General features: G+C 35.0%; 1 protein-coding gene across 1 annotated transcript in view; it reads left to right on the top strand.

The window, feature by feature from the left end:
* Positions 1–27,693, top strand: part of LOC150108910 (sugar phosphate exchanger 3-like) — a 136,860-nt gene that overhangs the window by 7,529 nt on the left and 101,638 nt on the right. The window contains exons 2-4 of the mRNA XM_090404226.1: positions 10,033–10,138; positions 16,254–16,346; positions 27,405–27,488. Of these exons, the coding sequence (XP_090260352.1) occupies positions 10,033–10,138; positions 16,254–16,346; positions 27,405–27,488 (283 nt within the window). The remainder of the gene's footprint in view (positions 1–10,032; positions 10,139–16,253; positions 16,347–27,404; positions 27,489–27,693) is intronic.

The following is a 27,693-nucleotide window of genomic DNA, read 5'->3' as shown; positions in this document are numbered from 1 at the left end:
GAGTCAAAAAGACTCATCGTGAGAGATCCTTCCCGGGAAAAACACAGTCTATCATACCACTCATTGACCATTCTTGCTCTCGCCACTCTATCAGGTCAATCACCACTATCATAAGTGAGCAGAAGAGTTGGTAGTGGCAGTAGAAACAGATGATTTGCTTGGTAACAAGAAGAATGTAAGAATGGATATCAGGGGATATCCATTGAAGAGAGAGAAAGATAACAGCGTGGTAGGAAAGGGAGTCAGCAAGCAAAGATTATGAAAATTATACTAGTGGAGCTGTGTGAGGAGAAAGGAGTGAATTTCGGGAAACATTTAAGTCTGGGGAGGGGGTTTAGGATTGGTGATGATAGAGATGAATGGCTGGGTGGGTATAGAAGAGTCACATCTGGAGAAGTAGTTAGTGGAACTTGTTATAGAACCAGAGTTGAGCTGCTGTTTGTTTACAAATGCCACAAGTAAATAAGGAGGCATGAAATTGTTGCTTTTGTAGACTTCATTTGCCCAAAATTTGTTGGGAATAAGTGAGATGTCATTGGATGAGAATGACATCATGAATAGAGATTAAGAGATATGATGTTTTTTTGTGAAAACAGACAAGGCAGAAAGGAAGATCTGCTGTTAATTGAATCAGAGGAGTTATGCCCATCCAAGGTGGAGATAGAGGGTTTACAGGATGAAATATTCATTTGGGTGTTTTTGTAGAACTGTAAGGCATTCAGAAGGAAATAAATAATAAGCTTAGCATGATAAATAAGAAAATGGTAATTCATTATGGGTGATTTTAGTTATGGTGATATAGATTGGAATGGAGAGACAGTGTCTGAGCTCAAAGAGAATCACTTTCTTGAGTTTTGAGAGATAATTACCTTAGGTGGTATATAACAGAAGGCAAGCAAAGATCAGGGATCTTGGATTTCATTATCTCGCAGCATAATATTGTAAATAGGATATCAAATCTTCCTCCAGTTGGTGAAAGTGACCATGAATTTGGGTGGTAACCAGTAATGGCTTCTGTGAAAGGGATATATGAGAAAGTATGAAGTTGGGATTATGACAAATTTAAATTACTTGCTGCTTTATCATGGAATGAGGAATTGGATAGAAAGATCAGGAGGTTAAATAAGATATGTGTGTAATGGATGAATGAAGAAGTGAAGCATACAATTTGGAAAAAGACATTATGGAAGCAGCACAAGTTGTGTTAATGAGTTGTATGAGGAGAACAAATAGCAGATGAGAAAGTGATTTGCTTGGTAAAAGTTGCAAAAGTGGAGTATGCATAACAGTTAGCTAATGAGGCCAAAAAAAAAAAAAAATCTCGGAACTCTTTCAATACGTGGCCAGTATAAGAAAGAATGATATTAGCTAGTGAAGATGAAAATGATAACCACTGAGGATGATATAGTTGAAATGTTAAATGAACAAAGGAGCCACTGATAGTATGTGAACAGAAAGCATATGAGGAATATATACTTTCAATTAAAGATTCATCTGTTTATCTGGAGTTGTTAATAGTTAGTTAGAGAAGTTAGTGAAAACCAAGATTCAGAATTAGATTGAATAGCAGCATTTTCCTTTTAATGGACTGCATGGATTTGCTAAAGGAAGATCATGCTTTAGCAATCTACTTGCTTATTATAGTAAGGTAACAAATGCATTGGACAAGGGAGATGTATACACATTGATATATTTAGATTTCGAAAAGGCCCTTGATAGATTGCTATGTGATAAGCTGATGATTAATCAGGAACAGTTTGGGTTGGATAGTTGATGAGTATGCTGGATTGGAGATTGCCTATCTGATAGATATCAGCACGTTATGTGTGTAAGGACAGGGAGGTGTGATATTCCAGAAGTCATTAGTGATGTTCCCCAAGGATCTGTTTTAATTAAACAGGCTGATAATAGCAGTTTTCTTTTTGGACAGCACGGTTTAACTTATATGTTAATATTAGGAATGGCTCAAATGGTGATATGCATTTGTTTGCAGATAATACGAAGTTGGAAAGAACTATGAGAAGTAGAACAGATATTGTAGCTTTGCAAGAGGAGGACTTGAATAGATAGGGTGAATTGGACACATGAGCAGTTTACTTTTCAGTGTTGCAAATTGTGAGGTTTTAAAATTTAGGAAACAGAAATGGAATGCATATTTTAAGATTGGGGGAGTATCTTGGAGAAGGTGGAGGAGACGATGGATCTGGGGGGGGGGTGATGGCAGGACCTAAAAATTGTGAGGGCAGCACACTGGATTATGGTAGTGATGCAGAAGACACATATACAAGTAGGGATGTTATGATTCCATGTTTTAAGCCTGTGAGAGGCTACATATGCATTATTATGCACAGATTTGGTCATCTGGTTTTTCAGAAAGATAAAGAGATGTTGGAAAGGGTCCAGAGAGATGATTGACTATGATGATTTCTAGTCTCTAGAATAATGAGTATAAAAACAGATTGAGGGAGTGCAAATTGCAGAGGTCATGTCTCCTTCCCCTTCTATCTAGTGGTTAGGAGTAGGAAGTGGAGAGACATAATTGCATGTAAGTTGGTAAAGGGTTATTACCAGATTTATGTGGATGAGGTTTTTCATAGAATGAGTTGTTCTCCACTGTTATCTTAGAGAAGATAACAGTGGAAGACCCTGGAATCTGTATAAGGAGGCAAAGAGGTTTTTTGAATGGAGAATGGTAGGTGATTGGAATGCACTGCTGGATAGTGGTGAGTGCAGAGACAGTGAATGCATTTAAGGCATGGTATGATGAGTTGTGTGTGTCAGAATTGAACCTGCAGTGATGAGTCATCTCCACAGTGAGCTGATGATAATATTAAACCAAAATTTTTAATAAATGGCTGTGACACCTTTATCATTCAAGCATTCACCATTTACAGAACACTGCTTCTTCTTTGCAAGAAGTAATTACTTCTATTCCCTTTTCCACAATTCAAGGAATATCAGAATATGTTCTGAAATTCTCAACTTTTAACATTCCTGTTGTATTTCATCTGATCCAGAAAATTTCTACCTTTTTTTCTATAACATCAGGCATCTTCTATTAAATTATCTTTTGTCTACCAGATTCCTTGCTCTTGTGGCCTGTCATATTTTGGACAGTGTAGATCTGCCTCTGTTTATTGTGAAGAACATAAAATGTTCAAGTTTTATAAACCTTGACCAGTCAGATGTTATAGAACATGCCATTTCCACTATACATAGGACCTTGGGGAAAACACAAATATTGCTTAATTGTGGATTCTTTATGGAATGTCTTTATGAAGAAAGCTATGAATTACTACATTGCCCTAATTTAATGGCCTACATCTCTCTCTTGTGTGAAATACTGCTGCTACCTGCTAATTTGTCATTTGTGTATGTGGGATTTGGAAATGTATGCGAGTACAAATACAACCTTTGTGGGTTGCAGAAATTGGTTGATAGGCAGAAAAGGGGTAATATGATTAAGACATTCAAATTACTGAAGGGTTTCTATAAGATTAATTCAGAAGATATTTTTGAGAATAGGACTGGTGGTGGGAGGACTAGGGGCCATACATGGAAGCTGGGCAAGAGTGTGGTTAGCATGGGTGTTAGAGCTAGGTTTTTTACTTGGAGAGTGATGAATGAGTGGAATAAGCTGCCAGAGTCTGTTGTGGGTGCCATGACTGTGAATGAGTTCAAGGCGAGGTATGATAGATACTGTGTTGAATGTCGAATAGTTGTTCTTGACATGATGTTAGGGCCTCCCTCGATGAGTCTGTCGACTCCTTGGAATTGTCTGTAATAATAATAATAATAATAAATAGTTTATTTAATTCTCCTCTGAGATAGGCAATTTTTTATTTATTATTTTTGTAGAACTAATTTGTGTATTTAATATATTATAAGGCCAGAACAGGCCACTCTAGGCCTAAATCTTTGACAAGCATGATGATGATGAATATATTATTGTGTTTTAGTGTATTTGATGTATTTTCTATTGCTAATTTAGGATAATGTGATAAAATGGCTCTGAAAACCTGTCAGAACATTAGACTGGTGTCAAAAGTATGGACTAATATATACACCAGAGACAAAAAACTTTGCTCCACTGAAAAAAAAGCATTGCAACGTGGATATTGACTATAATATTGAAGGTTGAGAAAATAATTAGATTGAAATTTCTAGGTTAAACAAATTATTAATTAACCCAGAAGTTAGAATAAGTTGAGAAATGTTTGGGAAAACTGTAGGAATTAATAACTCCCTGGTTGTTATTCTGTTCTTTTTTTTGTACTGATGATGTCCATTTACATGATGAAAATTTTACTATTAAATATTAAAGTTCACATAAGTCATCCATTTTATTTAACATAAGTTTGCTTGCATTCTTATTTTAAAACATCTATTAGTGATCTGTTCTTGACCACTATTCTTCAACCTGTTTGTTAATGATGTTTCATGTGGTTGATGGGATATTTCATTTTACTCATGATAGTAAAGTTGAGAGTGTTATAAGGTTGATTGTATTTGATAAGGCTGTTTTGGATTTATGGCAAAAGCAGCTAAGGCTATGAAGCTAGTATATTATGTCTGTAAATTCTGATTGGAAAAATTCCCCGTGTAAAACCCCTTTTGGGGTTTGATACGGGGAGTATAAAAAATACGGGAGTACAAATAACGATGCCAAATGTCATCTTTTTTTAGTAAGATTTAAATTGGCTTTTAACTTGGATGAGTGCAGTGAAATTGCATTTTAATAAGCACACTGTGCTTATTAAAATGCAATGTGACTTATTAATGTGACACTTAAGAATGCAGAAGTGTGAGGCTGTTTACTGTGCTGGTGGTGGGTTTGTGCTCCAGGTAGTGAATGAAATTTGGAATCTTGGGTCAGAAAAGGCTGAAGAAAGTGTTCAAAGACCATTCTGCATTACTGCTGATAAAGGAAAATATTGACAAGTGGGGATAAGAAGGTTGCACCTCTGTACAAAGCCATGATCAAACCAGTGCTTTCACATTTGGTTACCTGGTTTCCATTATAACGGACCCTCTATAGCATGAAAAACATCCTACAGAGGGTCCAGGTACAATTGACTGAGGTATTTGACCAAATATTTCAGTCCTGAGATAATATCAGGACTGAAATATTTGGTTATGAGGAACAGTTGAAGAAATGTAAATTGCACAGTTTAGTGGACAGATGGAAATGTGGTCACACAAAGAGACATTTTAATTGATGAGAGGATGTTATGATAATAATATGAAGTGATTAATATGCAATGCTAGAATGTGTTGCAAATATTGTGTGCGAATGAGTTGAAGGTTCCATAGATACATTGCTTGTTTGGTGAGCCCTGAGTATGTTGACTGCATGGAGGTTTATTAACAATAAATTTGTCATGGCATTTGACTAAAGACTGGTTCAGATTCATTTCAGATGATATTATCTGCATACAACAATTAACTCAGCCGAATTCTTCTATTTGAATATCAGGTTTAATATTACTTACACTGATGTTGGTACATATAGATTTTAAATAACAGGAGTGTTAGGGTCACACTATCTTCTTGATATTAAATTAATTCACCTTTCTGTTCATCCTACATTTCTAACTAGCAGTTTCACCTCAAGTATGGAGACATATTACACTGTATAGGGTTCCATTTACTCTGTATTCTTATCACTGACAGTTGTCTCCTTTAATTACCTTGTGAGCATTTTTAAAATCAAGAAAGTGTAGAGTTTTATATTTCCATAATTTTTCATCTGTTTGCCTTAAGACAAAATCTGGTCTTGACAACCACTATATTGTCAATTTTTCTTAGCTTTTTCTCAAGTTGAATGAATCTTTCCTAAATGCTCAGTAGAGAGCCTTCTCTGCAATTCTGACATTCAGGAGAGATATGTCCCGTCAGATATAATTCATGGCATGAGAGAGAAATCCATTTATGGTCTTATTCAGTTTAAGGTAAGTTTTCCAGTCACATACAGAAGTAGCAGGAATTTTTTTCTTCCAGAAACTTATGTTTTTCATACATATAGGCAAACTGACCAGAGACCATACAATTTACAGACAAAAATACACTATCTACCAATTAATGTTTAGACACTTCAGCAATTTACAATCGATACCAGCAGGCAAATCCTAATATAAGGTATGTCCACCTATGGCTTTGATTACCTCCTTCACCCTTTGAGGGAGGCTTTCCAATAATGTGCAGCAGACATCAGGTGGGATTTGTCTCGATTCCATCATCAAAGCAGCACTGGGTTCAGCAACAGATCAAAGACTTGCTGCTCTGGACCTCAATTTATGTTCCAATTTGTCCCACAGGTGTTCAATGGTGTTGAGGTCAGGACTGCTCAGGCCAGGGCAGTCGTTTAACACCCATCTCTTCACACCATTCCATAACAGCTGCAGTTTTGTGGCATGGGGCATTGTTTTCTTGTTGGTAACACAGGTCCATTCCATAAAATCTCCACAGTGTAGGCAGCACCTAATTATCCAGAATATCAAGGTAATGAGCTGCCTTCATGGAACAACCAGTGGTCCCACTCCAAAACAGTTGAATGCACCCCATACCATTATTCCTCCACTACCAAACTTGACTATATTTACCACAGTGTGTTATAACAAGCATTCACCACGCTGCCTCCACACCCACATCCTTGACATCAGACTGGAAACAAATGAACCTTGATTCATTGCTCCAGAGTACTTGTTTTTCCAAGTACTCTGGAGTCAGTGGTCTGTGGTCAGTTGTCCACTTCACATGCTCTATGTACCAGGCCAGACAAGCTGCCTTGTTTGTTGTTGTGATGTTCGGCTTGTGTGCCACTGCTCTTCGGTGGAAATCCAGTAAATGGAGTTCTTTTTATACAGTATTAGTGCCCACCATGGTGTTACTGACACTCTGGAACTCAAGACGGATGGTATGTACCAGTTGTAGTCTGTTTTTGCATGCCACCCGTTTTAACATCCTCCTGTGTCCCTGTCAGTCATTTTTGTCAGCTGCCCTGGGTGTTTTCCTGTACTAGTGATGCCAGAATGTCTCCGTTTGTTGATCACATTGCCAACCATTGTTTTTGGATTCTCCAGTTGAGTGGTAATGGCATGTATAGACATATCCAATGTGACAGCCCATGATGACGCCTCTTTCAAAGTCACAGAGTTCACGTGGTGTTGTCATAACTACAAATGTCTTGTTTAATACATTCACTTTTACAAGTTTTGTTGGGTGAGAAATGTGTTTCTGTTATGCTAAGTTATTCAGTATGCTAATTATGTACTCTGTATTATTCAAAGTGTATTGTGACATAAGAATTGTAATAATGGCAGATATTTGTGTGATGCAGAGTTTAATTGCAAAACTCGGAATCGGACATTTGCATTGGCTGAGAAAAATTTGTGTAAGAGCTCTCATCAGTAAGACAAAAAAAAAGGAGAGAATTTGGCATGAAAGTACAAGATATTGATGGTAAAGTAAGGATGTTGCTACTTGGAAACAAGAAGAGGAGAGCAGAGCAAGACAAGATAGTTACTCTACGAAGTTATGTTTAAAGAATGTTGGAGAACCTATTGGAGTTACCTTCCAAGGATAAGGAACTGTACAGCAAATGTATGCTGAATTAAAGGCTTGAATACATAGTTGAATACATTAGTCTTTGCACCACCTTGTGCAATGGGATTACCATACATTCTTTCCACTCCTGTGGAATCTTCTCTCTTCTGAAACTCAAATTATATAGCCAGGTTAAAGGAATAGCTAGTTCAGCTGAACACTCTTTTAGCACCTGTGCTGATATCCCATCAGTCCCTATTGGTGAATTATTATTCAGTTTGTGCAACAGCTCGGTGAAGTAGCAGTGAGTGCAATGTTGTATACGTCAGGTTGATAACATTTAGCAAAACAGACTCTCATTAGTTGAACAGCCTCTTCTGCATCTGTCCCCCTTGCACCATCTACATTCAATGGAGTTATTCTTTCATATTCATTCTTTCTTTTACTTGCAGCATAATGACAGAATTCTTTGGGATTCCTGTGTAGAGGCTTAAGTGCTGTGAGGACATTATGTTGGAGGTTTAATGGATTTTTTACAACACTCAAAAAGAATTAAAATAGAATTTAATACTTCCTATATTTCGTCCTAGTCACTAGGACATCTACGGGGATTACAAAAACAATTAATGTAACATGCACACAAAAACTTACAATACTAAGCCCAACCATGTGGGTTTACAATACTTACAATGCTAAGCCCAACCATGTGGGCTTAGTATTGTAAGTTTTTGTGTGCATGTTACATTAATTGTTTTTGTAATCCCCGTAGATGTCCTAGTGACTAGGACGAAATATAGGAAGTATTAAATTCTATTTTAATTCTTTTTGAGTGTTGTAAAAAAATTCATTAAACCTCCAACATAAAGAATTCTTTGGGGTTCTCTTTAGTTTGCAGGGCCCATTTCTTTTCCTACTCAGACCTAGCTTTTTGTACAACATTTGTGACTTTTCTGGGCTGCTGCTTATAATTTTCATAACGGACATCATCCTTATTCACACTATTCTTTCCATATCATCCTTTTCTTATGAATCTCTTTCTTGATTAGATTACACATCCATTTTTCTCCTACTCTATTTTACTTCTTGGACACATTGTGATATTGCATCATTAAAGTATATTTTATTTTATTTTTAAATGCTTCCCAAGCGCTGTCAATATTCTTCTCATCCAGCAAACAATATCATTGTGCTGAACTCAGTATACTTCTGAGTTTATCATAATTTCCTGCTTTGTAGTTCAGCATGTAACATTTTCTGAATGAAACATTCATAAACTCAGCCACTTCCCAAGTGAGTACCACATGATTACTGCCACCAATTGGAGGCAGAATAGTTAAGTTTGTAACTTAAACACCCTCTGACACTATAATCAAATCTGACACTCTTTTACCTCAAGTTACTTCTGTCACATGCTGCTTAAGAAAGTTGTCACACAACTGCTCAATAAATTCAGTTTCATTCTTCTTATGAGATTTTCTGCTACCCAATCAATATTTGGATAATTCAAGTGCCCCATTATGATTATTGTCTTTATTTGGTGATGCATTTTTTCATCAGGTCTATGACAACACCCCACTATGTATTTGATCTTCATAGATTCCATCTCGCACTAGATGGAGTCAAACTCACTGTCACATGAAAAATTGTTACTAGTATTAGAATCATAGGTTTCAACACTAACTGGATTCAAGTCATCCGATATCATTAGCAGCATGCTCCCTCTTCTCCTGTCCTTCCTAAAAAATACTGTAATGCACTTTATATCAGTTAGTATGTTTGCTTCTGATAGCCAGGCTTCACTAATGCCTACAGTCTGAGGTACCATCGTATTGTCCATTCATGTACAGATATAATCAAGTTCCTGCATGGGTTTTTTTTTTTTTTTTTTGTGTACTTTTGTCTGTAGTCTGTGCAACACAGTTGGACAACTTGCAGATCTCTGTTATTGTCTGTCTTATTTATAATATTTACTTATTTATATATTAATCTTTGCAGTTGCAAAAGATTAATATAAATATAATATAATCATCCTTCAGACTCACTCCAAACATCCAGAGATTTGCACCAATTCCTTCTACACTGGCTATGCTTTGAGTTGTTTGCCATCATATTCATTTGAAAGCATCTTCATAAACTATCACAGTTATTCAGTGAAATAGTCTGTCTTCATTAATTGCTAGTGGATCTGTTCTATGAAAGTTTCATCCATCATTATTTTATGGAATCTATAGTCAGCTTTTGTTTAAGGCAAATGTCAGTTTTTATACTTATGACTTAGGGTGTCATTGATTATTCATAATATCACAGTATAAACAACACCAAGTAAGTAGTTTTTATGGGTGTTTTTGTTTCTGCAAGCATTGTATAATATAATAAATATCATTATATAAGTAATTATTCACACAAAATTCATTTAGCATTTTCTTTTATATTTTAATATGTGAAGATATAGAATATGAATATCTTCTTTTATTCACTTTTCCCAAGCTACGCATTCTTTCACGTGACCAGAAAGACATTTAGTAACGTGAAAACAACAATTTCTGATGTGTGGAGTCCAACCAATACTTCCTTTCCAGATATATATGATGATGTAAGTGTCTCTTTCCTTTTTTTTAAAATTTATTTATTTTTTTAAAAAATATATTCTCATAGCATGTGAGATCTTCAGATATTATTATTTGTTCTTTACTTCAGTACACATCCAATATTTTTATGAATGCATTAAGTACTGTTAGATAACCTTGTGGTCTGATTTTATTATTTGAAAAATGTTTCATGTAGCATTTTGTTTTCCTTATGTTATTTGATGTAACAAACTAGAATTAGTTTACATTTGAGAACTTCGTTCTTATACCAAATATTTTTGGCCAGTTTCATCCACAGAAGTTTGAGAACATATATATATTTAGTACTCATAGTACTTGGGTATTAGTACTATTGTATGTCCAAGGGTTAAATATCAAATAGCTCCGATAGCTAAATGGCAGTATTAAATTGGATAACGAAAATTATCTACCTCTTCCTACTCATTTTTAGATATCTAATGATATGGTGTATCCAAACCTCACAAGGGCAATGTGATACAAGTCATCTATTTCCATGTACAAGTGGTGTAGTCATAAAGATATTTCATGCACAAAATTTGCTTATGCTTGAATAAAGGATTAAACAAGAATATAATTTCTTGTCTAGTATAATAAGCCAACAGTCTGTTGGTAGCAAAGTAAAGGAAAATATAGGAAGTTTGATTGTTTAAACTTCCTACCACTTTTTGGTTTTACTTATGGCCAGATATTTGCTCCATCTGGTATGTGGAGTTATTAGACCCTTGAGAAAAGTGAGACCTGCCCTTTTATTAGGGCAGGTCTCATTTTTATGCTCTTATACTGAAAATTAAATTTAGTGTGAGATTCAGCCATTTTAAATGTTATTATATTGCTATCTCCACAGAGTTAAAAGACTTATTGTGAGAGATCAGTACTAACCTTTTATATGCACAATGCCTATTCATACCTATCCTTAAACTCATTTGCTGTGGGAACATGCACTACTACTTCTGGCTTACTTCTGACAGTTCATCCCATTCATTCACCAGTCCCCAAGTACAAAATCTATTCCTTCACACCCTTACTAATAACATTCTTACATAACCCTCCAGGAGTGACCTGTAGTTTTTTATTTGTCATGTACTGAAATATTTCTTTGGTGTCAATCTTATAGAACCCCTTTAATAATTTATAAGTTTCTGTCATGTCTTTTCTTTTTCATCTGTCAACTGAATTTTGCAACCTATATACCTTCAGTCTATCCTCATAGGAAGCATTCCATAAACCTGTTATTAGCTTGATCACTTATCTCTGGATCCTCTCCACCAGCTTCCTGATCCCCAACAAATCCATGTGACCAAATCTGTGCATAATAGTGAAAATGTAGCCAAATCATAGCCTTATAAAGAGGTTTAATAACATCTCTATCCTCATTTGTTAATGTTTTTCAACATTCAAGTAATCCTTTGAACTATTTTGCCAACTTTTGCAATATGCCTTCAGAATTTCAACTTTGTCGACAATTATCCTAAAATTTATCTATCCTCATCAATTTCTTGCAATCCAGTACCAAATAATGATGTGTTGTATGTAATCTTTGCAACCTGAAGTACATAACCTTACATTTTGCAACATTAGGTTGACAACTATTATCCTTCACTCACAGTGTCAATTTATTTAAATCATCCTGCTTGATGGATATCTACATCACCATTATCAGCTATTATCCTTCCCAGTTTTGCACTTTTAGCAAACTGAATATCCCTTCCCCTCCCAAATCATTCCGTATATCATTAATGTACAAATTAAAGACTAGTGACTCTAATATAGCTTTTAAGCACTTTACTTGCCACCCTTAATTCTCTTGGATTCCAATCTACCATATACTACTCTAGTGTCTGTTGGTCAATCCCTATCCAGTCTGCTAGCTTCATGTCCATTCCCACTTGCTTCAACTTATATAATAGTTTTCTCATGCTGTATTTTGTCAAATGTCTTTGAAAGTGTCTAGCAGTATTATGTAGCCATTTCCCTTATCTAATTCTGCTATCATGCTATTATAAAAATGTGAGTAAATTACTAAGGCAGGGCTTACCTTTTACAGAGCTGGTACTGTCCACCACAGAGTATTGTATTACTATCTCCCCACTCTTGATTTCTACCTTTAACTAACTTTTCCAATACTTTAACTGATTGGTTTCTAATCTGCTACTTCTTTCTTGGGGCTACCTTTATATAATGAAACTGTCATACCTTCTTTCCACTCTCTTGGAACACATTGATATTTTTCAATATGCTGAGCACCTCCAGTTCATCTATCCCAGTTCTCACATCAGTCTGTCACAGCAACAATTGCAAAATGATTTCTTAGTAATGCTAATATTTCTTCTTCTTCTGTCACTTTCATATCATCAGCACCAAGTAAATTTATCCTTCTGTAATCATTCTTTCTCTTGCTTATTACATAGCGAAAAAAATTCTTTTGAATTTACTTTAGCATCTTAGCTAATTTTCTCTCAAAATCAGATTTAGCCTTCCTGAACATACTGGTTATACTTTGTAATGCTCATGTGCTTGCTGATTACCTTTTTTGTTTCTATGCCTTCCACAGGTTTTTTTATTTTATTTTATTTAAAAAAAAAATTTTTTTTATTTTTAGCTCTTGCTTTTATATTGCTACTCTTCTACTTAATCTCTGTTTGGTTTATCCTCCTGATCCTGGGTATGCAGTCTGATACTACCTCTTTCAAACAATCCCTGACCACTTCCCATGTACTACTGACATTCATTCTTATGACATGACGCTATGCTCTGAAAAGTTTTCTGTGGTTTATATCTGAAGGTAGATAAGGTTGGGTAGGGGATCTACTGTGGAGTAATAGTTGTAGAATCCATGTTGATGGCCTGCGGGTGGTAAAGAAGTTATTATTATTATTATTACTACATCCTCCATGAAGTCAGCAGACTCATCATGAGAGGTTCACTTAACTGACAACATATTTATCACATTAAATTGTAAACTCCTTAACACACTCTGCATTTATCAAAGACAGAATTTATTGGAATCATCCTGATAGCTTGCCAGCACAGCACATCAGGATGATTGCAATAAATTGTAAACTCCTTAACACACTCTGCATTTATCAAAGACAGAATTTATTGGAATCATCCTGATAGCTTGCCAGCACTGAAAGACTGCATAATGCAGAATCTGTGTTCTGCCATTGCACACATTGTGCAAAGGATGCATTTTGTGGCATGCCGAGAAGGGCAGCATCCGTGAATGCATGATGGAAGTGAATGAAAATCTGTTATGTTTTGTTGCTTATCTGCTTCTTACGTAAACACACAGAAAAATTACTACATCACATTACCCCTGGTGGTGAATTTTGGAGATACTTGTTTTTTTCCTTCTCAGATATCACTTCCACATGATGCACAATTATTCCTGCAAAGTTTTGCAGCATTTGGATCACTGGGTAGTGCTCCATAAGGCCTTACTTAAACAGGGATACTCTATTTCGATCATGCTGTACTATATATTGCATGGCATCATATACACCAGTTATATGCTGATGAAGTGCTCATTCAATAATTCCATTGAATCCTTTGTAATGGTTCACTCTGTTGCCATGACTATCTACAGTGTCAACCTGCCATAATTATTAGTTGGTTAATGACTTTCATAATTACTTTCAAGAACTGAAGACAGTGGAATGAGAGTTTGATAGCTGACTTATCTCCATTTTTTTACGGATAAGCCGGATAAATGATTGCTTCCATAATGTTGCATAGATATGCGTATATATGATACTCTGTAAGTGTTAATTCAGAAACACAAGGTTCATATCACAATACATGAGATATGATTAGAACGAAGAGACTTCTAAGTATTCAAATTATTAAGGCATGCAGTGAGGTGTGTATAGTAAAGTAGGAGGTGATTTTCCTTGATTGTTTAAATAAGAGTTGTAGGACAAGACTGGTGATAAGTTATCAACCTTAATTTTAGGTTATGTCCAGATGTGCTCTGGATATGAGAGGTTGAAGGACAAACGTTGCACCCAGTAGTTTTAGTAAGGAACTAGAAGGTTAAACTGTAATAAGCCTGCTTTAGAATTTTTAACAGATGATGTGGTTTCTGTTGTGTAATAAGCACAAAGCTGGGATTTTTTATTTGAGCTTTTATTGAATTTTTATCTTTGAATGCTTTGGCACACTTGAGAATCAATGCTTGGATTAATGGTCAGGGATTTAGTGCAGAATGAAGAATTGAGGCTCTTGTTCTGGCAAGAATTATTTTAGTTACTTGTTCTTAGCAGTTGTTACTTAGTTTAGGAGAATGGAAACAGTAATCAGACCACGAAAAAAAGCATCAAATGTACTGGAAGACTAAGGAAAGGTGAACACTTGAGAATCAGTGCTTAGATAATGGTCGGAGGATTTTGTGCATAATGAAGAATTGAGGCTCTTGTTCCAGCAAGAATTATTTCAGGTTCTGAGCAGTTTTTATTTAGTTTAGGAGAATGGAAACACTAATTAGACCATGAAAAAAAAAAGCATCAAAATACTGGAAGACTAAGGAAAAGTGAATGAGATTATGGTTGCCAAGAGGATAGCTAACATATGCCATGGAAAGGGAAAGGGAAAAAAAAATGATAAGAATTTTGCAGAATTTTGGTAGGCATTTGAACAATTTGTATTTGATCAAGACTGACAGCAATTAATTCAGTCATGTTGTTTTTTGCTTGATCAATCAGGCAAGAGAAAGTGTTTGATTATGAACATCGAAGTGCCTGAGTAAAATATTATTGCTATTTGGGGTTAATTAGTTAGTTATGAAATCAACCTTCAAGATAATCATAGAGGTTAGCTACTCTCATGCATAGGTTTCAGGATTTTTTTTCATCTTGTAAAAGGGGAAAATCAGTGTGAGAGAGAGAGACATAATTAACAGACAAAAATACTGTATAGTGCAGAGGCGAATTCTCCATGCTTGCTGCACAAGCTCATTAATTGAGAAATAAGTAATATTTATTTGTTAATAAATGCATGCATTTATAAGCATTCCATTTAGGCTTTTCTTTTTTTAGCTTGTGCGGCAATAATTGAGCTTTACGTTGTATATCGAAGGCCGATGCTTGCTTGTCTAGTCAAAGCTACCTTGGCTTGCTCGGTTCTAGGAGCTTCCAGGTCCTTGCTGCAGCACTGTGATTTCATGCGCTTGCATAGCCATTTCTGCTCCATTCACGTCATCTTAAATACAGGCCATACGCAGTCAAAGTAGCTCTAGCCAGTGAGCTTCAGCCGGCCTTTACAAGTGTGCATGTTGCTTGGGAAAATTAAGTTACAACCAACTTTTTATGATGATGTTATTGACTAGTTCATAAAGAAGAACCGTAGGGTAGAATTTGTATTCAAGTAGCTAAATTAAAAAAGATAAAATATCATTTGTAAAATAAATGTTGTATTTGTATGATTAAATGTACATAAATTTCTAAATATATAGTTTTAAATGGTCAGTAATTCATTATTCCGCTTATCAGACTTCAATCACACCTCTCACTCCTTGAATGATAACAAGAGCAAGCGTGAATTTCAAGACCAGCATTCGCCCCTGGTATAGTGAGTAGCAGATGGTAGATCATGTAGTGTATGTGTAGACATTGGTCTCCTGTGATGAATCCCAAGACTCCATGGAGGTATCCATTACATTATCATGTAATAATAGTATTACATGATAATAGCAAACTCACTTTTGTTTGTGAAGTCTATAAATGTTCATTGCATTCTTGATTTCAAACCAAAGAGCATTTTCTGTACCATGGAGGCTTTGTCATCACTTAGTTTAGAATTTGACAGGTCAGGGCAGTTACCACTTAAGTCACAAATGTGACTTAAAGTCTTTAGATCAGTTTCTTTTCAGTTATGCTTAGTTTTATTTATATTGTGTATCTTCACTGATACATAGTATAAGATCACAAATTAATTGCAAAACATCCTAGAAATACTTGTTATTATGGAATTGATTGATTACTGGAATATATTAGTCCTGAAATTTTTGGATATATTTTGCTGTGCTGAAAAAAGTTTTAATTGAAAAGAAATTTGCCTTGTATATATTGATGCATGACTATATTATTTTTATATCTGAAATAGCAATGGAATGGTCACCATTTTTATGAATCAAGTGATGATGCGTCTTACTTTCTTGGCACTTTGGATACAATATTCATGGTTTCATATGCAGTGGTAAGTTCAGTAAGCTTAATTAAATTTTTATTCTCTCGTATCGTCTTATTACTATAAATGTTTTATGCTGTATATGAGGTGTAACAAGTTCAAAAATATTGGAAGTTCTGGACCAGTAGGTTCGGCTGAATAGCTTGATTTCCAGTCTTGATAGCTACCTTTTTTATGCCCTATTAGGCGCCTCACTTCATTGTGCCAGTAGTGTGGCTTCTGTCAACATGAATTATCATTACCAATATAAATCAAAGGAACACCAATCAAGCGAAAGACCCGGGAGGAGATGAGCAGAAGATTTTTTAAACCCTTGAAAACATTACAGGCAAACAGTTGCCTAATATGGGAAGCCAAGAAGAATAAAAGCATTTGCACATGCATAATCAGTTGTCATACCTACCGAAACATATATCCACTGTTTTTGTCAGGGATTAGGATGAACTAAAGTCAGCTACTGTAATGACAAAGCTCCACAGAACTGAAAATAGGCATCAGCAACAATTACAGGAAAATTAATCGAAAGACAATTCATCGAAAAAGCAATCCACCAAATAAACAATTCATTGAATGGCAATTTATCGAATGCAATTCATCGAAAAAACAATTCGCCGAAAATTTTTCGATGAATTATGAAAGAATTCATCGAAAAGTCATTTTTCTTGCAAAGTATTGCTTAAAAATGTTCGATAACAATACGGAATCTGTACAATGTTGTCTGTATCATGAGTAATGTTACATTACTCATGATACAGACAACATGAACGTGATCATTGAAACATAATAATTATTTTCTTGCATTTTAGAACATTTAATGTAAGTGTACATACTGCTTCATTGTGCAGATAGCATTTTATCTGTAGAGAAGACATTTCATTCTACAAAATTTTGTCACAATAACTATAGTCCGACTGAAATTTTAAATTTTGTCCAGCCAGAGCAGAATTGCTAATGTAATTTCAGAACTTTTTATGGAAATGTTATGATAAAAGTGATCCATTTGGAACTAAAACTGAACCGTGCAGACAGCTTCTTGTACTGAAAACTTCTGCGAATTCTGCTAAGTCAGCGAGTTATTGTGATACATAATTTCGATACTTTTCTTTGTAGCCGAATATAGCTGAACTGAAAACTGGAACAGTTTGACAATTTTTTGTAAAAGTTTCAAATACCGAATCCGAGTAAAATTTGTCCATTAATAAATGTACTGCCAAGTCAGCGAGTTATTGTAATACATAATTTTGACACTTTTCTTTGTAACCCCGAATATCGCTGAACTGAAAACTGGAACAGTTCGACAATTTTTTGTAAAAGTTTCAAATACCGAATCAGAGTAAAATTTGTCCATTAATAAATGTACGAGGCACATGATTTTTATCAGTCCTCTTCAACTGAAGGTAAGTTAGTAAGCCTAATACGGAGATGACTAGGCTTTACCTCCTGGAAATAGGAAATCAGTCCCACGAACACACACATATATGGACAGGAAACACAATAAGAATCCATATTGTTCTATAATTAATCCTTAGTAAAGTAGCATTACTATACCAATAATCGTTATATTGAGGAGGATGAGGGAAAATAGTATTAATCATTAACATTACTACTAATAATAATCATAAATTGATTCTTTGATGTAAAGATGTGATTAGCCTAGTGGCTTGGCGCTTCGCAACCATATGCTTGGGGAAGGAGAGTCCTAGGTTCGAATCCCGTCGACGACGTGTGGAGCTTAAGGATCTTCCTCAGCCATAGCCAAGTTAGCCGGTCTTGGGCGTGGACAGCAGGGTTTTTTCTGCCAATTTATCTGGGATTTTTCATCCCTCAAGCAGGCAAACCGGACCCGTGAACACACAGGCTACAGTAATAAATATATGGTAATGGGAACCACCTTGCGTCACTATCTCCCTAGTAATCAGCTGCAACCCTCTCAAGAGAGGAAGCCACAGGATCAGAATCAGAAGGGGAGGATTAGGCTAAGAATACTGATGAGTATGTGCGTGGGTATATTTCTGGGTTTTGAGGAGGTGATCGGTGCAGTTTATTTTAAAAAAAAAATAAATAAAAATAAAAAGTTAAAATATTCTCTAGGAAAATAATAAAATAGGAATGATGAACGAAGAGTTGTAAAGAAACAAACCTATAAACCTTTTTGAAGCACACTCATCTGTTGTTATATTTAGATGAGCAGCGGTGGGAAGCTTATTCGACTTCTGAAGGATGCCAGTGGTCAGCGGACCACAGTTAGAAAATACGGTGCTCAAGGAAATTGGAGTTGGGTTGAGTTGTTTTGAATTAAGGCCGAAGCAGCTGGTCTTAAATCACTGCGTGTGTTTTCCTATTCGGTTCGCTTGTTTTTTAACGAACAAGCGCCCTTATTTTCAACGAACGAGGGCCCTTATTAAGCCGTGCCATATCGGCACGGCTTAATAAGGCAATCATTCAGCATATTGCAGTAGGCACTGTTGCTACGCTAACAATTCCTGTTAGCATAGCAATTGTGGAAAGAAGTTCTTCCAAGCTTAAACTGATTAAAAATTATTTGCGAACAGCAATGACCCAAGGAAGATTGGTTGGTCTAGCAACTATATCGACAGAGGTGAACATGGCTTATAATTTAAATTTAGAAGAGCTTATAAACAATTTCATTGTGCGATATCCCCATAGAGCAAACGTTTAATTAATATTATTATGTAATTGTTTTGCATCAGTGTTTCTCTTGTAATAAAAACAAAATAGTAATTGGAGATTTTCTTATCTTTTTGTCTTATAATCCATCAGGGGTGATATTTAATTGTTTGCCTCTGGATGCAATCTAATCTGGCGATGGCCTGGCACCTCTCAGGAGTACAAGTAATTGAGGAAGGGCCGTTGCTCTACAACTCCCCATCTCCACCACTTCATCCACCAACTATGCAGAATGCCATGTACTTATTTTTGTCTGTAAGTGGGTTGAAAAACTCTAGTTTCCATGAGAAAAACTACAGCCACGGTATGAGATGGACTAACTCAGCTTTAGTTGAAAACGCTCATATAAAGTTCCTCTATCATGACGAGAATCAAACTCAGATCATTTCCTATCGAAAAGCGCAATTCTGCCATGTGTACTTTACATATATTCAAGAATGTGTACAAGCATAATATCTAGAAGAGAGTCGTCCGTTTTTACTAATGCGAAGTTATATCATAAAACTCATTTACTCACTGATAATTTTGTTTATACTTCTGCCTCTTTGACAATCAAAAATTAATACTGTTTGTTTTTAGAGAAATGAAACTTCTAATAAAAACATTTGAGATTCAGTATTGTGTTTGTTTTAGGAATTTGCTAACAGTTAGGATTCTATGACAACTAATTAACTCATAACAGTGTTCTCAGACTTTCCTTGTCAGCAACAGCATCTGGGCAGAAATTCAGACATTCACATAATAAATGGTGTTTAACTCATACATGTAAATGAGGGAAAAAAAGTGAAACGTTCATTGCTAATAAGTAAATAACACCTGTGTAATGTAATGGAAGAAAAATCATGAGTTTGCTAATAAAAGATTTCAAAAACTATATTTTCCCCACTTCTAAATAACGTTGATTAGGTGATAATATAGTGCAGTCAACAGTAACAAAATTCCACAAAAAGCAGTTGTCTTTTTATGAAACTGACTTAGATTTACTTCTCGATGTACTGTATTTGTTTAAATGCAAACACCATGAATTTTGGCAAACGCGATTGTTAAGTGAGAAGTGCAAGCGTTCAGAAATGTATCGGTGGTAATTGATGCAATTTTCCTACAAGTTGTGCCAATATTAATTACAGTTTACTTATATTAAATTCAAACTTTTACAAGAAAACATTGTCCATTCCATCAAACGTTAAATTTTAAAAGCTGAATATTGGAATTGTTTTTACTCATTCCATGTTTTGAAATGTGTGCTTCTATCACTTTCAGTCAATTGACTAATTATATATTATGTAAGACATTCATTTGGCTCATTGGATTTACTTTACCACCACTACCTTCCACGGTTCTTCCTGTACAAACAATGTAGACATCTTGTACTTGTAATTCATATCTGAACTACAACTGTTCTTGAAGGTAATAAACAATGTGCGCTGCCATTTGCTTTTACAGACTGCAAAGTGGGGGATATAATGTTTATTCTTATTATTTCCGGTAGCCGTAGTGTTATTCTCTTTGCTTCTAAGTTCTTAGCAGTACACTTCTGCTACATAAACTGAACATACGTATTCGAATCACTTATCTGTTTGCAGTTTTTGCTTTCTTGAAATTTTTTTTTTTTTTTAAATTCCTTATTAGGTTACTTTTAAGTCATGTTAATTCTTGTTCTTCTTCATATCATGGATTTTGGGCCAATTCGTCTTTTCCGGTCTCATCCATGCCATTGCTTTCTTTGTCTTCCCATTCTTTTTTTTTTTTTTTTTTTCATTTATTTTATATCCATATAGTGATGATGAATGGTCCTCCTTATGGTCTTTCATGTGTGCCTTTTTAAATTTTTGACTCAATAGATTTCATGTTTTAACAACATGAAACATTTTAGCTTTCTGAAAATATTAGAATATTTGCAGAACAGTATAATTTATACTTTTTTCATCTCTTCTGATTTTAGACAATGTCAATTTTCAGTTGATTTTTTCCCATTCTATCTCTCTCCCAAGTAAGTTTTCTTCTCTTTTGAGATTTACTGTTTTTATAATGAATGTGAAAATCACAACTGTATTCTGTAATTATGAACCTCCCATGATAACAACTTATTACTAACTGCTGGTCTGTTGCAGAGCAGGACTGAAATTCATAGATTGATGTATTTGATATGAATGTATCATGTCTTTTCATTGGAAAGAAATTGAACTAGAAGAGGAACATTAAAAGAAGCTTTTCATGTGGAAGTCAGTTAGGCAGTCTCAGTGTTTTTACAACTTATACTTCTTTTTTTTTATTCTATATAACATGACAGACATAATTTCTCATTGCTTAATCATTTTGGAATAATCTAAACCATCAATCAACCGATCATCCTATCGACAGGAATTGTGTTACTTTTTTTCCCCTTCTGAATACCACTATTATATTTTTTGTAAAATTAATGAATTAATGGTTCCCTTTATGTCAAATTAATCTTGATGTATAAGTCTTGCATATTTCTGCAGTAAAATATAATGTTAGGGAATGAAAAAAAACAAGTAAAAAAAAAAAAAAATATATATATATACAGGGTGTTCGGGATAAATTTGACATATTTATAATTAATTATATTTTTCCGTAAGTTACATGTATTAACACACACTTCTCTTCATTTAAAAGTTTGGACCCTTCTTCATTCATATACAAGATGTCAGAAAGGATGGATAGCTGGAACCCACCTGAATCATGGAAGAGAATAACTTGTATCATGATGATTCGTGCCCGCCATCAAAATAAGGATATTACGACTGCTGCCCAATGCTCCCTGAATACAGTAAAAACAATCAGGCATGAACTAGAGACTTGCAATGGTGACTACGAGGATGTAGCAAGAAGAAAGATCCCTAGCAGACGATCTGATTGCGTTCGTACAGCAGAATTCCTCGCAAATCTGCAGGAACAGGTGTTGAAGAACCCTGGCATTGGAATTCGGGCTTTGTTCATGGAGTTGCTAACTGTAGTCAAGCCCTGGATAACAAGGGTAGCCAATGGTAGGCCGTATGTATGGCAGCAGGATTCGGCCCCTTGCCACACCTCTGGGAAAAGTCAAAAATGGTTGTCTGAAAATTTCTACGACTTCACCAGTCCAAATGTTTGGCCTCCAAACTCCCCAGACCTTAACCCCATGGATTATTTTGTATGGGGCGCAGTTGAAAAAGACACCAATCGCACTTCCAGTAATACAAAAGCCCAGTTAATGGATAAAATTAAAACAGTTTTTGCGGCCCTTCCCAGGGAGATTGTAGCATCAGCTTGTTCGAGGTTCCGAAGCAGAATTGAAGCTGTGATCGATGCTAATGGTGGTTATTTTGAGTAAATCTTGTTGATAGTATTGTAATTAACTCTGCCTGTAATGTTTTTTTGTCAATTCATTAAATTTAATAGATACAAAGAAGATTTTCTTTTTCCTTACGAAACTGTCAAATTTATCCCGAACACCCTGTATATATATACATACATACATACACACAGGTTGTCTCAAAATTAGTTATTGTATTTTTCAGACGATAAGACGCACCCCAGATTTATAAGACAATTTAAAAAATATATATATTATTATCATAACTTGTACCAGCAGCATTCAGTTCATCTTCACTCCTCTTGTGACTGTCACTTTTTGTATTATTGTCTGAACTGTTATCACTCTTCAAAAACTAAGTGATCTTCAGTACCATCCATCGTGTTACTTATGCCGCATTTTTTAAAAGACTTATTGTCTTCGTCTCATCCGTTCAAAACCGCATACGCTCGCTTCTAACTACTATTGACACCGGTAAAGTTTTGGTATGTAACATGGGGATTCCCACATATGCAGCGAGACATGTGTTTGGCTTGCATCGAAAACGTGGAAATCCAAGACTTACCCAGTATCAACTTACCTTTGGACTATAAAATGCACCCCAATTCTAAGCCAATTTCACTGTGTAAAAAAAAAAGGTGCATGTTATGGCCTGAAAAATATAGTATCTATGAAATCGGACAAATCTATTAAAAACTGACATAATTTCATGTTATTACCTAATTATGATACGAAAACAGATAGATTTATAAATTATAAGTCAAATCTTTATTGAGAACTTTCAACACGTGCTCTGTCTGTATCCTTGCAAATTTCAAATCTATCTATCTATCTATCCTTAGCGTTGCGAAACACATTTTGAAGCATTTCAGGAGTCAAATCTCTATTGAGAACTTTCAGCATGTGCTCTGTCTGTATCCCTGCAAATTTCGCGTCTTTCCTTAGCATTGCAAAAAACATTTTTGAAGCATTTCAGGAGTTATTGTCCTGCATTGCCAACTGAATGCATTCTTTAAGTTCAGCTAAACTATTGATCCTTTGGCGATAAACCTTTTGTTTTTATGAAATCCCATGCAAAGAAATCCAGGGGGTGTCTAATCCAGATAACGCAGAGGCTAAGGTCCTTCAGGTCCAATCCACCTATTCAGAAGGTCTGTTGAGGTATTCTCGGACAGTTAGTGTATAATGACATGATGTTCCATCTTTTTGAAACACACTATCAAGAATGCCATCATCAAGAAACTGTGGTTCGAGAAACTGCTGAAGCATATCAAAATAAATGGTACCTGTTAGAGATGCTTCCTGAAAGAATGGGCCATAAATTTTGGATTTAGTCATTCCAAGTCCCATGTTAACTTTTGGAGATTCTCCTTGCCATTCTATGACTTCAAATGGTTTTTCATTGGACCAGATACGACAGTTGTGTCGATTGACTTTACCACACATGTGGAAAGTCGCCTCATCACTGAATAAGATGTTATCCAATAAATCTGTTTTTGAACTGATCCATAAATTCTGCACACCTTTCTGCTCAATTTGGATAATCCTCTTCATTTAGGGCATGTAGTACCTGAATGTGATAAGCCTTTTTCCATCAGTGTCAAACGCAAGATTCTATGAGCTGTTGTTATGTTTTGAATATGTTATTAGGGTCAGGGTTGTGAAAGGAGATGAAAATAAATTTGACATAATTTAGAAATTTTTACATTTATGACGCATATTAAACATGAGTTTTTAAAAAATTCTTCCAATTTCACTGAAATAGCTGATTCTGGGACACCATGTACGCACACACAAAGTTATATACTTCATGTGTGTGTGTGTGTGTGTGTGTGTGTGTGTGTGTGTGTGTGTGTGTATACACACACATACACGTGAAGTATATAATAATATTTTGAAATTTGAGCACTTTTTTTTTTGTCAACTTCCTGTTTCTCTGACACTTGCATCGTGATTTGTATTCCATGAGACTTAAGGATGGCTAATTGCTGTTAAAAAGCAGATCTTCAAAGTCAGCATCAGAGGATGAATGAAAATGACTACATTGTACTTAGTTATTATTTTAGAGTTTAGTCTGACAGAAGATCCATTTACAAATATCTATTAACTCATCAATTTCCTGATATGTACTCTCAAGGGGTGTACGGTACCATCTGAATTTTTTTGTAAGCAAGCACTGTGTGACATAAGAGACATAGTTTTATGTGTTGGTTTTCCAAAGCTGACTGATAATTCTGAAGAATCGTATATTCAAACAATATGCTATTGTTTGTTGACATTTTGAGTAATTTAAAACATGATATATATTCTATATAGTTGACAAGATAATTGAAAAAAGCTGCTGACAATTATTTACTACTACTACTACTACTACTTATCTTCTTCGTGCCTCATGGCACATAAGACAGAGATCCATTTCTTTCAGATACCTCTGTCGTGAGCCACCAGTTCGACTACTCTCCAGGCTTTTCAGCCAGCCATTCTTCTTTTCTTTTCTGTCATTCTTTGTCAAGGTAATTTAGGGCTTCTCTTTTCCTTTTAAGATCCATGTCAAGGCCACTCTAGGAATTTCTCTGCTGTTCATTCTCAGTATGTGTCCAGTCCATTTCCATCTGTTTTATTATTTCATTGGTGATGTTTTTTTTTTTGCTCCGTCTTATATAAACCATCATTTGTTATATGTTGTGAGGCCAACATATTTTTAATTTATGCAGACATTTGATTTGACAATTATTTAATTTAGCTTCCTGTTTTTTGGTCAACTTCCATGTCTCTAATTTGTATAATACAGCCTTAATTTACTATTGAATTACTATTGAAGATCCTTATTTTGGTTTTATTATGATATTTTGAAGATTTCCACATATTATTTAATTTTCTGAAAGCAGTATTAGCTTTTGTCAGTCTTTTCAGTATTGTATCTACATTTGCTCCCAAGTATATGAAATTCTTAACTTCTTGTATAGCTTGTTGATTGATTGTGATCTGTTTGTGGCATATGCTGTTTAATTTAAGCATGTTATCAAATAAAGTTATAAAATAGATTTTTTTTTTTTTTTAATTTTGAACATGCAATTTTTTTTTTTTAACAAGCTATGAAAAAAAACATTAGTGCAATAATCAGTTATGGACCTCATTCCACAGATGTTCAACCTTAACATTATAACCAGTGAAATCTCTACTGCGTATAAATGAATTTTCTAGATTTTGCAAAATGCTTTGAACTTAGTTTATTTACTTCATTGTGACTTTATAAAGATTGAGCCAGCCATCTCCCAGTGTTGTAAACATCACTATACAGTCATTTCTCATTTAGTGAACTTCTAAAGACAAAATAATTGTATGTTATAGGGGATAGTTTACTCTGTTTGATTTCATTTAGCATAACATTGATTATGGAGCTTTGGCTAGGAGTCTTTGTTAGTTTGTTGTTATAATAATGGAATTATTATAACAATGTTTGTTATAGTGAGTTCACTGACTATAACAAATTAAAAAATAGTCTTAGCCTCAGCCCTAGAGAATATTCTAATGGAAATTCTCTGATTCTCACTCTTAGTTTGTTTCTCTATCAAAGAATACATCCTCTGTCCAAAAGGAAACCGAACTTTTGATAGAAAATAAAACACAGGCCAATTATAATTATTCAAATAATTTATTTCAATCAATATACTTTCCCTCAACTTCGATACAGTGCTTGGCATGGTCAATTAATTCGTTAAATGAGTTTTTTTATATCGGTTTTTGGGATACTGTTGAGGGTCGTGGTTACTGCCGCTTGAATGTTTTCAGTGGTGTCGTATCACTTTCCTTTCATCGGCAAATGAAGTTGGGGGAAGAGAAAGAAGTCGCAGGGTGCTAAATCAGGTGACTACAGTGCGTGATCTAACACACAAACTTATTTTTTGCACAGAAACTGTCTCACAATGTTCGAATAATGAGATGGTGCATTATCGTGCAAAAGTGACCAGCTGCCTGCATCACGATATTCATGCTGTCTGCAACTAATTCTCGCTATCAATTGCTTCAAAACTTCGAGATAAAACAAAACTCACCATTGACCATTTGGCCAGGCAGAATGAATTTTTTGTGGATAATGCCCTTAGAATCGTAGAACCAAATCAGCATTGTCTTTACTTTTGACTTCTCCAAGCGACTTTTTTTTGGATGCCTCTCTTCTGGGTGGTCTCCACTCAGCACTTTGGTGCTTTGTTTCAGGCTCATACTCAAAACGCCACGTTTTGTCACCAGTAAAGATCGTTTCAAGGAAGTTCTGAGTCCTTACTAGCGGTTTTAATGAGGTTCTTGCAGAGTTCAATTCGATACATTTTTTTTGTCGTCGGTCAACTTGTGGAGAACAAATCGGGAATTCAACTTGTGGAGAACAAATCGGGAATTCAATTTACGAAGGCCCAAACTCTCAGTCAAAATGTTGCGCACAGTTGATTTTGGAATCCCAGATTCATCTTCAATCAATCTCATGGATGATTTTGGATTTTCTTTATGAAATCATGCACTTTTTTGGATGTTAGCTTCGCTCAGTCGAGTTTTTGGACAGCCTGGCTTTTTGTCATCCTCAAGCATCTCACAACCATTTTGAAATCGCTTAAACCACTCGTAAACTTGAGTACGGGATAAGCATTCATCATGTATGTTTTTTGAAGCATTTGATGCTTGTCGGTAAAACTATTATCAAGTTTAACACAAAAGTCAATCGCATCTTTCTGTTTGAAACTCATTTTCTGACCATTCATCAAAACACTCTTGGCACTATAACTCTGCTTCTAATGTCAATTGTCATAAACAGTTGACACAATACTAATGAAGGTTGCCGCTTTCAACAACAAAAAAATACAGCAGGTGGCACCACTAGTTTCTTCTATTTTCGAAATCGCTTAAACCACTCGTAAACTTGAGTATGGGATAGTTCGGTTTCTTCTTGAACAGAGGGTGTATATTGTAGTTGAATTTACTATTTAAAAAAAAAAAAAGAAAAAGATAATATAATTTTATATATATATATATTTAAAAAGATATGTTTATATATTTTTTCTTTTTTTTAGGGTTTGTATATCAGTGGTTTTGCAGGTGATAGATTTGATCTGAGGAAAGTTCTTGCATTTGGAATGTGTTCTTCAGCTGTAACAGTAATAATTTCAACTTTTTATAATAGCAACTAGTGACGTTATTATTATTATTTTTTTTTTTTTACTTATGACATATCTATAAGAACTTACACAGCTTACCTGATCCTCAAAAAAAACTACTGGACATTTAATTTTTAAACTCCATTTTAAACTGAATGTAACTTCTTATTGAGTATAGTTTTCTTACTTGTTCACTATAATTTTT

This window comes from Typopeltis vanoorti, chromosome 2 (genome assembly GCF_054136105.1).
Source record: "Typopeltis vanoorti isolate ZY-2024b chromosome 2, IOZ_Tvanoo_1.0, whole genome shotgun sequence".
NCBI classification, from domain to species: Eukaryota; Metazoa; Arthropoda; class Arachnida; order Uropygi; family Thelyphonidae; genus Typopeltis; species Typopeltis vanoorti.
This window is presented reverse-complemented; position numbering and strand designations above follow the sequence as displayed.